A 12,080-nucleotide genomic window follows, 5' to 3' on the forward strand; every position below is an offset into this window, starting at 1 on the left:
GCTTTGTTGTGATCCCTGAGCAAACAAATTGCAAACCAAATTTCCATCATCTCAGGGCACTCAAGTCAGGATCATCATCTGAACAGAGTATTTTCCTAACTTCTAGTTTTAAGTTAGTTGGGGCCATTTTCATTTGACCTGGGACCTTGAGAAAGGCCCTGAAAATTCTCGCACTCGACAATGCTTCCTCTCAATCTCTGCTGGTTATGTGCTATGCAGATATTTTTCACACTACTGTTAACGGAAAATCCCACAGTGCTTTGGCACCAAGCAGAATATCAAATAAAAATATTGAAGATAAAGTCTGTCTTCAGTGTCTTACAGGGATGAGTCCTTCCGGTCAAGGGCCAACCAGCGAAAAATCTGGGAGTCTGGTTCGAGGAGAATCTTTCTTTTTCCACCCGGATTAAGAAGCTAGCGGGGAACTGCGTTGGGATACTTAAAACCCTTGGGAAATTTCTCCTGCTTCTCCCCAGAGCAGCTAAGGAAACAGCGACCAGGGCCCTGATACTTTTGCGGCTCGACTACGCCAACGCTGTGTATGCCAGCTTACCAGGCTACCTTATTAATAAATTACAGGTTTTAGGCTGCGAGACTTGTTTTCAACATCCAGATGAAAAGCAGTGTTAGACAGCATTTGTGACTACTTAATTGGCTGCCTGTGGCTAATCAAGTCAAGTTTAAAGCCCTGGCCCATCGAGCATTGCCTGATTGCGGCCCCTCCTATTTACGGAAGAGGTTCCTGTTCTATGCCCCCGCCAGATATCTCCCTTCGTCTTCTCAGTTCCTGGCACATACTCCCGGCTTACTAGAGTGGGGGGGCAGCTCACTTGCTGTTAGAGGTACCACAGCTTGGAACGCACTCCCTCTGGCTCTCCGCAGTATTCAAGACTTCTGTCTATTCAAAAAAATTGAAGACTTATATTTTTACTTAAACAAATTTTCATGCTTGCTGTGCTCACTCTCCCTCTCTCTAGGCTCGCGCCGGGACACTCCTGAGTATCTGTGCGTGCTTCAAGTGTAACTAACATAAGTTTGGAGCCAGTTTTGACAAACTATGTGAAATATACCGAGCCTAGCAGGAAATTGGGAATATCTACAATGGAGACAATCTGCAAGCAAACTTTTGTGGGTTCTTAGCAAGTGTGCTATGGGAAAACATCAAACAAATGCTAGCTCAAAGGTAGCTTACGACGAGTGCAAATAACATGGCAAGTTCATACTCAATGCAGCACTACATTTATATATGCAACCAGCAAAGTAACATGAACTTCATCAATTTGTAAGAAGCAGACAATTATGCATCAAGCTAAATATTACCTGTTAAAATCAAAATTATGAGAACGGAGAAAACGTCAGGATATTTGGCTAATACTCCCGGGGCATTCATGGACATGTACTGTTCACAAAATGTCTCAATTCGCCTGCCGATCAGCTCGTCAAAGGTTGCACTCCAAGCTCTTGCGACGCTTGATGTTCCTGAAAACAAACCCGAAGAAATGGTTTAATAAATGGTCAACGGAACCCTAGCATCCTGTAAGTACTGACATATGCTCAAAAGTTCACAAATAATGCTATACTTTTGAATAACATGCAAGAGGTTATGTTAAAGAGGAATACGTTAAAGGCGCATAAAAAAACATGCTCAGTAAATCTTTTAGCTAGGCAATACAAAATGTGCAGCGCTAACACATTAACAACAAGATAACTGATATTTCTCGATTTAAAGGGTTCCAGCAAATAAGTCAGGCGTGTAATTAAAATAAGTAGACACCAATTTGAATTTAATATGTACAAACACACATGCGAAGAACAAGCAAGCCTAACACCCACCGATATTCACATTGTCACCAATAAAAGATATTCAGCAATCTTTATCCTTGCACTATAAACATTGCCACATCTATGCTACAAATGCAAAAACAACAGTTGATGGACAGAATGCAGAATAATGTCATACATTCACCTCACCCCAGTACAGAGATCTGGGCCTAAATCCGTCGTTTTTTTGCTCACAATGCCATTCCAGTTTGAACCCAGCCATATGCAAATCAGTCTTGACCCTGTGCCCCATGGGAACAGTCCAGCCCGAACTGCCAAGCCAGTTCCTATCTGGACTGGAAACAAGCATCCTAGGACCGGTTTTGGGCTTTCAGCTCTCTTCAGCCAGGATAGCTTGATTCCAGTGGCATGGAGAGCACGGGACTCACGTCTGAGCATACCCGTCCCATTCGGGCTGGACTGTTCCCATGAGGCACAGGGTCAAGACTGATTTGCATATGGCCAGGTCTAAACTGGGGTGGCATGGTGAGAAAAAGAATGATGATTTAACCAAGATCTCTTGACTGGTGGTGAATGTTTTGATTTGTTCTGCATTCCGTCCATCAATTGTGTGTCTTTTGCTTTCTCGCCCTAAGTGCGCCAGGTATGCCCAGACGTGGGTCCTGGGCTCACTGTACCACTGGAATCAAGCTATCCTGGTTGAAGAGGGGTGAAACCCCGAAACCGGTCCTAGGATGCTGGTTTCCGGTCTAGGGAGGACCTGGCTTGGCAGTTCGGGCTGGACTGTTCCCATGAGGCACAGGGTCAAGACTGATTTGCATATGGCCAGGTCTAAACTGGGGTGGCATGGTGAGCAAAAGAATGATGGATTTAACCCAGATCTCTTGGCTGGGGGTGAATGTTTTGATTTTTTCTGCATTCCGTCCATCAATAGTGTGTCTTTTGGCATCATGCTACAAACACCCCTTACATATGACATACTTCTACTGGTTTATGTCACTAGAGTTCAGTCCCTCCACCCTGTCATCTTTCTGACAACAATTTAGCCAATTCATGTAGGTGCTAGAGCAAGCCAATAACTAACAACAAACCAATAAACACATGCTAAAGTGGTAACAGACCTATCATTGCTGGGGCTAAATTTCAATGCCTTCTCAGGTGCAGGCAACAATATGATGCTCTTTTTCACCACAGCCAATTAGGTTTTCACAACAGGGAAATTACATGCACATATGCATTTGGCTCATTTGTGAGCCTTTCAAATGTCAATGGATAACTGAAGGCTGCAGGGAGGTCACTAATTTGCACAGTAAGGAGTAAGGACACAACAATTACCACCCAGATCAGGCCAACATCAACCACTTACTCACTATATCACCGTGATTGCTAAGTACGTGCATGAGGACTACAGAGAAAACAACCGATTTCCCAACAGTTCAAACCTTTGATTGCTAGTAGGGCTGGGTCAAAGACAGTCACAAAGTTCTTTCATGGGTTGTGCTGGAACCTACCGTCTAATACTATTCAGTCAGTCTCTTTGTCAAAAGGGAGTTCCAGTGGAACATGTTTGTCAACTAATTTTATTTGTTTTTAGACTATGTATTACTTGGGTTACATATGGTGCGATTGGGAGGCACCCCATGTTTCACCTGAATTTATCAAACATCGGCTAGGGCTTTTATAGCTGGGTGGTTTTGAACGCTTGCTCCTGATTTCTGTATAGCAGGTATGAACACCGTCAAGACAAAGATGCTCTTTTCTTATGCCAAAAGAGATTAAAAGATTACCACCAAGTTGGGTCATAGTAACAGGTTTTTGGCAGAGGTATGAAACAACTGTAGCAAGCACTACATAAAAAAGTTTAAAAAAATTATATTCATGCACCCAACATACATTGCAACAAAGCACGAGCATAAAGCAGCTTAAAGTTGAACGTCAACCAGCTATTGTTTAATACTAAGTGATTTGGTTAATTATCTGTATTGTGCTTTGCGAAATAAAGAACTAAGTTTAGAAGACTTTGACTATGTAGGTGTGTGCATGGCTAAAATGCTTCGTGGTCTTCAACAAAATCAAAACTCTAAAGAGAACACTCAGTCCTATGGGTCCTATTCAGCCTTGCTTCCCGATCTCAGCTTGTTCAAGGTAGGACTGGTGATGAAATGAAGCGCTTAACAATGGTCCATTTAATTATTTATTTATTCTGCTCGAGGTAGTCCCCAGAACCCACATCTTTTTTCCTGGAAACCTTAAACATCAGTTTGTACAGCACACCCAGTGACATGTTGGCTTTCAAATTAACATTTATCACAATATAATGGCAAATCTAAAAAGAAAGGCAGCAGACAGCTTGGCTAGCCCATCGTGCAATTAATAACAGTATTAAACACAGCTTGTTTAAGGCTTCAGTAAATTACACAGGTTTGATGTGTGGCAAAATATTTAAAGATTCAATGCTGGAGATTCAGAATAAAGAACCTGGCAACATGTAATAATGTTATTCTGACAAGACTCCGCAGGGTTCATTTACTTACACGGATTAGGAAATGCTCTCAATTTTGACAGAACAGCTGAGGCACAATGAGATTAAGGCTTCTGCCCAAGAGTATAAAAAGTGGTCCCATACAAAGGGCAAGACAGTGACGAGTTTCTGATCTCAAGTATACTTTGGTTTATTTACAAAAATATGTTTGTATAATCAACTGAATGTGTGTAAGAGTCACTCCGCCAGAGAAATTAACAAAATAGTTTTAGAAAGCAAGTTATGAAAAAGCAGCTTAAATTATTAAAAGGCCTAGGAATCTCCAGAAATCTGGTATCACTGCAACTTCAAATTGAAAGTTGTGGCATATGTAGAGGCCTACCATGACAACAATGATGGTGAAGATATAGCCCAGGCTAAAACCAAAACCCTTCATGGACCTGACAAAGACAACACTCGCGTATTTAGTATTTGGACTAATCAAACCAATCACATAAGTAGAATCGTTCTACAATTCAAACTCTGGCTTATCAGCCTCTATTATAAGGGCCTGGATGTAATGAGAATCTTACTATATTACGCTATCTATGGCATGACACCAGAAGATGCAAGTCACGCCAGGGAGTACGTAGGTTTTGCATAACTCTCCATAGCTCTGTACTAGAGAAGCCAGTAAGTAAACGTTTCAACACCACTGCTCTTTATAGGATTATTAGTTTCCGTTTTGATTATGACTAGAGCAGGAGGAATAAACGACATTGACATGGATTCCATCCCTCACCAGCCCCATCTACGTCGACCTACTTGAGATATCACCTGATATCTCTATGTACTTAGCAAACCGTAACATATAGCCTTTTCTTCTGATGCAAGAGTGAAGACAACTGGGAGAGGGTGGGGGGTGTAATGCAGGGGGGGTGGGGGTGGAGAGACATTACGTGCTTCAAAGAGAAAGAAAAAGAGGAGCTCAAAGATATGGTCACTAAACCATGGTCTTCGAAATCCGACAGTCGTTGCCCTTTAAAGTGACACAGCAAACTTTAGACAAAGGTGTGCTCATCTGAAAGAGGAGAAGAGTAATGTCTCGAGAGGAAAGATTGAAACCAATATGAGACTACCTGCGGAGGGAATCTGAAGTTTGATAAATTGAAACCTGGGCATAAGTTTCCAGAAAAAAAAGCACTAGTCAGCCCATTGTCATGGCATTTTTATAAGTTGCCAGAGAAGTTGATGCAGAAAGGACACCACTTGTGCTAAATAACATTACCATATCTTGCCTGACAGTACAACATCATTAGGACATAGATTACAACTTGTGGAATGTCTTATTACAATCAAATGCAAATTAGAAAGGCTGTTATACATGGTTAGCCTTGCTTTCCGGTGTGACAATATTAACGTTCAAGCACTCAGTCAACTCAGTTTGTGAACTTGACACTAAAGACCAAGAAAAACCTTTTTTTTTTTTCAAACTCCCCCCTTAAGAATGGGTTCATCATTTGTACAGTTGTTCACTTATTCAGCCCTGTGTGTATGAAGCACGTCTCCTGATTTCTTGTATAAATATTTTAATGCCAGCATGCCTCTAACAAAAGGAGTGGGCTTAAATCCAGGAGCCTGGGTTGGAGGAGGAGTTTATGAATGCTGACTCTGTCTAAAAACATCAAAAACTATTTAAATGTGCCTACACTGGGCTCTTGAAGTCTAGGAACTATACCAAGTAAATAATAGAGCCTCTAACTGTTGGCTTTATGCCGTACTCTGGTCTTTATTTTTACCTGAATTCATTTTAGAATAGGGTTTGAAATCAGATTGCCCCACAAACTGCAGGTAAAATATTAACACTGGCTCTCATATATGCACACACAGAGTCCTAATGACAGTCTCACTACATTGAGCTTCTAGGACACAACTGCCCTGCCACTTGTAATTCAAAGTTCTTGCCTTTCCTAGCATGCAAGGGAATAAACAGGTCAAAAATGACCAGTCTTTCCAGAGTACGAAGACTAAACCATTTTGAGTCCCATCTGAGATCACAGCTTACATCGAGAAAGCCTAATATCTTTATAAGGAGAGTGAGAGTAAGAAAGTGAGAGTTGCCTATATGCCTGATGTCTACGTTTGGAAGGTCTGTGCAGTCACCACAAGGAGCAGGATCCCACCTATGTTAAGGGTCACCCACCAGACTAATGGCCCTATGTTGGTGACCTGCCATATATCACACCTGTACCTTCCTTCTCCTGCTGTACATCCCCATCAAGGATTGCAGAGAGCTCCTGAAGTTCTGGAACGCTTAAAGAAATCTGTCTGCTGGTGGCTCGAGCCAGCCAAACACATACATCACAGTACAGTAATCTTACTGTAAAGAATAACATGTCTTCTCATCACAGATATACAGCAGGCATGTTTAATTACTGTACAGTCAGTGTTGTTTTTGTAAGGACCAATAAACATATTCCACAGAAATAAGTAAATGTAAATATTTGTTTTTTTTTTAAGTGTCTGGAGGATTAGATCGGTCTTCACAAATTCTGCAAAAATTAACACTTCGCTTAGAACGTTAATGGAGACATTGCTTTGACAAACTTATACCCTTCAAGGTAAAAATGGTATAATTATTTGTATTGCGATACTAGAAGAAGCTACAGACCACACACTGACAGGTCACGGCCAATGGATTCTCTTATGCGCAACAAAGAAGGTCTTGGATTCTCAGAACTATCTAGGCATTGTCTGCTAAAAATTAACAAACAGTTCTTCATGCTGAGCAGGAATATAAACTTTCACATGATCTCAAGTTCAATTAGGATCCAATTTCGTAAGGAAGAATGGACTCCTATGTTGAAAAAAACAAAAATACGCTGACTTCACCGGCACATCTGGTCGATATCAAATCTATTGTTCTTGGACGGACTCACTTAATGCACACAAAAGCAGGCTCTCAATTTATATTTATATTTATTCTCCTTCAATCTTAGATTTTTTTTGCCCTATGCTTTTTAATCCAGCCCAGGGTAACCCTGTTTAGAGCTCCCCAAAGATAGAAGTATTGTTGACGGGAGTAAACCAAATTGAAGGGGATAACCACTATGAACAGGTACTCGGACTACGCTGAGAAGTGAAACACAAGAGCTATATTTAAGCATAGTATTTTTGAGAATTAATGTCACTAAGCAGAGCTCACAAAAGTCTTTCCTCTTTCTGCACAGAGTTGGATCCATTGTTGGCTCATGTATTTTCACAGGACGTAGAGTTTCGGATGTACTTTCCAGAAGTGTAGCGCAGTCATGAATGATTGCTCAAGCATACAAGAGTAGAGGCTGCTCCTCAGGTTTGAACCAATCTCCAACCAAACGGCCACAACTCCAAACCTTCCTGCTTCACTGACTTGAATAGGGCAGGCAACCAACAGTGGAATATTTAGAAAAATCCAGCAAATCACGCTGGTGATTTCACTATTAACTTTACACTGAATTCTGCGTTTTCAGTGGCCACCTCATTGCTAACGCAAATAATGATCCAACTGCATGCTTCATTCAATGTAGAGCTGCCACAGAGAATCTGGAAATGCAAATGAAGGGACTCCTTTCTACACAGTTTGCCCAAGGAAACCCACACCACACAGATCTCTGAACGTTACAATTCCTTTTCCTCTTTGGTGTGCTTGTAATACAACTTGTGTTTATTCACATTTAATAGTTTTGACCTACACTTTGGGCGTCAAATTTGGTTTATAAACAGATTTGATAGAGTAAATGGGCCAAAAAAAGAAATGTTTGAGGGCGGTTAAAAAAAAAAGATTCGAAGAGAAATAAAGATGCAAATGCACTATTTGATAAAAAATCCTAACTGTCAAGAAGAAAATGGTTCTGTTCATATACTCGTCAGTGGAACACAACTCCTCTCCTACGTGTAAAAAACAAACACTAAAAATGGCTCCGAGTGGCTAAGATAATAACACTATACGTTGTTTCACCAAAAAGGTTTTGGTTTCACATTTTTAACCCACATTCCTCCCCAGTAATTATAGAACAGAGAGGTACATTCAACTTTAGCAAATCTTTGGTTGTGTCCATACATCTCGATCCCTAGTCATACTAGTGACGTGAGATACACTGAAATGTTATGTCTTTGAATTCACACTGGTTTGAAAACTTACCTTCCAAATTTAAATGTGGTTTGGCTCAATCTAAACTGCCATGAAAATCAATTTATCGAACTGCCCGTTTTGACATTGTCTTTTTTTAGAATTACTTTTAGTGAATCAGCCTAGACCATTACTGTTTTGATATTTTTCAACTTCAGTACAAATCAAGCCAAGATGTGACCAAACAGTCACAGTAAAAACATGGCTCTTGTCAATGAACCAGAGCGAGAATACTGCGCTATATTTTAAAATAAACAAAAGCCTTAGTTTTTCTTTCAAATGCCCAACATGTGGATAATGAAAAGCCCAGTTGTTAATATAGTTTAAATACAACATGACTGAATTGAGAAATATCACTTCATATACAATGGCAAATGTAATGGCAAATCTACTTGAACGTAAGGAAACTTGACACACAATACAAATGAAATATAATGTAAAAGGAATAGGAAACCAGCACCCGCAAAAGTGATACTTCTTGCCTTTCGAACCCAAAGGTATTTGCAATGCTTATTTTGCAATGCTGCAGAGCTCAGGCAAAAAGAAATGATGTTTGGCAATGCTGTGAAGAAATAGAAAAAAGACAAAATCGCATTGACGTGTAAACTTATCACGCAGCTGCCATTTTACTTTCGTTTTCATTTACCGTTCCAAGATTGAGTGGTAAAAAAAACCAACTAATTTAATCAGGTATGAAAGCGCTTTTATGAAACTGAGAGGTCCTGCAAGTAAAGGCAGTTGCCCGGTCCACCAAAAATAACATACAAAAGTGCTTGGTATTGAAGGAGTTAGTGGTTAGTAGGGGAGAAGGCAGTACAGGAAGCCACAAAGGATCCCAAGGCGTGGGGAGTGTGAGTAAAATAAAAAATAAAATAAAAAAAACTAAAAAGGCTGGATGCGGAAGCAATGGCTCAGTGGGAGCAAATCATGGTCTCTGTGTTGAACTTGTTAAACAACAGTTTTCTAGATTTCTTCTCATAGAATGAAAAGTATTAATTTACAAGCTTACATCCAAAAGATATTCCATTTCCGCACACAGACAAAAATTTTTAGAGGGAACGTTAGTCCACAAGATGGCTTTCACAAACACAGTTAAAAGATCTTTGAAGGCAAGATCTAAAAACAATGTTGTATGCTGATCCTATATTTTTACAATGACAGAACAAGTCTATCACCTCAACCTCCGGACTACAGCAATTGTAGCCATAGTCAGGTCAATTCATAAACAGAGTGAAATAAAAAAAAAACCTCTATATGCACAAAAAATACACTTTTACTTACAAGTAATTTACTCTTTGTGACAATTAGCAATTTTCATGAACTAATACAAGTTAAAAAAAAATGATGACCACAAAACTGATTATTCGTTAAGGAAAAATCTAACGGGAAATATCAACAATTTGTTCCTTACCTATGCAAAATTCATGACTAATGCTAAATTGAAGCAGGAACACAATACTATTTGGAACACAGTGATCACATTTCTGTTTTGCGAATCTTAAACCATGCTTTGCAATTAGCTCATTTGTGCAATAATGCTCACCTGACCTCAAGTGGCATTACAGACCAGATTCCATGGCCCCCTGGAGCGGGTCCAATGGATCCACCCACAAAGACCTCACAGAGAAGCAGGAAGCATGCACAAACAGAATACCCGATGAGTCATATACAGTAGGTAAGAATCTGAAAGAATAAAGTCTCAAGCGAAGCAAGTTTGCCTTTTTAGACCAGTATGGATTTAACAATATGTGCGCTATCAAGACAGCAATGCAATCACTGATGTAGCTGGTTCTAAAAGTCCTCTTCTAGCTTACAATAGTTCACATTCAGAGGACACAGCCTCAGCAGGCACCGTCGTCACTGACTGGCGCAGACAACCAGAGATAACAATATCAGCTGCTAGCCTGCAAACATATTGCGATGGCTACAGAGGATTCTTGGAACTTGGATGTCAGTCGCTCAGCTTTCAGAAATTTCATTTTACTTTAATTTTCTATTTCTTAACGCAGAATAACTTTGGGAGATTGCATTTCAGGAATGCTTTCTGACTTCAATGTAAAATAAAATACCTTGCACTATTTTCCTCCCAGCATTTCAAATATATTGGCTTCCCCGAGGTCCTTGTCTAATTTTAATGAAGAAGCATAGTCTTTAGTAAGCGGTCACTGAAGTGCACCTTTTACTCCTCTGTGGGACATGATTCTCTACAAGGCAGAAAGTCATTACCTACATGTAATTTCTTCAACTTATCCTCCCAACAATGTAAAACCAGTGGGAGAACATCCCATCATGTGTCGACTTTTAAAGGGAGTGAGATTTTGTCATTCTTGTGTTCCTAAATACAGTCAATTGTGGGATGCTAATTTAGTTCTTAACAGGTTTCTAAATTGGAAAGCTGACCATCCATTGACACTTCAGATGATTTCTGAAATGTTAACCATGATATGTTTATTGCCTATAAAACGGCTTTCAGATGTAAAAGCAACAGATAATCTGACCGCTGTGATATGCCTTTGGGCTCATTTTTTAATTTTAGAAGACATACAAAGACAAATTTGATTTCCATATTTTATCCTCATTTTCTAAATCAACCAAAATTATGTGTTAGCAATTGTTTACAAGTTTAGGAACAAAAGACTAGTTATCGCAGAACGTCCTCTGGAACCAAACTTCTCATCTCATTCAGCAAAACGCAGAAATCAGTTTCTTTTCCCACTCTAGCCAGGTTGGTCACATGGTTAATGTCCTTGGTGGGCATTGATACTTCCATATTTGCAGCCCATTCTTCTGGGGGGCGGGGGGGACATGGCATCTAAACCATTTTAGTTAGGATCACATTTAGAGGACATTCTAAAGTTGGCTGACTGGTCAAACAATAACACTCTTGTACCTTTAACTACTGCAACATCTGATGTATTAAATGTGCTCTAATTAAGCATAGTATGTGACTCCAGTCCCAACATAAAATGCAGATTTTTCAAGTGTTAATGAGTGAAATTGTAAATGTTATTAAAGACACAGAGGTGAGTATAATCCCAGCTCTTAGATCTCAATAGCATATTCTCTCCCTCTTTTTTCAATGCAATTGATTGATACAAACACCTTTACATAGGAGATTTCCAGACTACTGCAGAAACTCTTGGATTAACTAGTCAACTATTCGTTCAAAGGATCTTCACAAAGTTCCAATATCCACAGTATTTTCTCAACCCAGAACTATCTTTACAGATTTTGCCCAATAACTGTTTACTTCATTGTGGGCTGCTTATATTGTTTTTCTAATATTTCCACTGTTCCACAATACTTAGAACTACTCACTCAAGAAAAGAAGACTACTTGCAGTCAAGATAGGTGTTACAGCAATTCCTTGATCCTGAATGGAGTGTTTGTTCTACTGTTCTTACTCTCCCATTCACTTGTGCTAAGCCTTATGGGAATATAGTTTTCTTGTAATTCTTGACTGCTGCTTTTGAAATAAAAGCAAGTTATGAGAAGCATAATACTTGCGTCCGTGTCTTGATTTTCTGCATTAATACTAGGAAAATCTACATACTCTTACATGATACTGGCCTGCTTTGTTGAATTAATTGAGCCAGCCCTCTAAATAAGAATATATTCGTTTTATGTAAAATTGTGCCTGCTTTTAAGTGTTCTAAAAGTATATGGCCA

The 12,080-nt window shown here is 39.7% G+C and overlaps 1 protein-coding gene across 1 annotated transcript in view; it reads right to left on the minus strand.

The window, feature by feature from the left end:
* Window positions 1-12,080, minus strand: part of SLC7A1 (solute carrier family 7 member 1) — a 538,789-nt gene that overhangs the window by 252,347 nt on the left and 274,362 nt on the right. Inside the window, exon 6 of the mRNA XM_078657133.1 lies at window positions 1,321-1,479. Within this exon, the coding sequence (XP_078513259.1) occupies window positions 1,321-1,479 (159 nt within the window). The remainder of the gene's footprint in view (window positions 1-1,320; window positions 1,480-12,080) is intronic.

The sequence above is a fragment of the Lissotriton helveticus genome, chromosome 8 (genome assembly GCF_964261635.1).
Source record: "Lissotriton helveticus chromosome 8, aLisHel1.1, whole genome shotgun sequence".
NCBI lineage: Eukaryota > Metazoa > Chordata > Amphibia > Caudata > Salamandridae > Lissotriton > Lissotriton helveticus.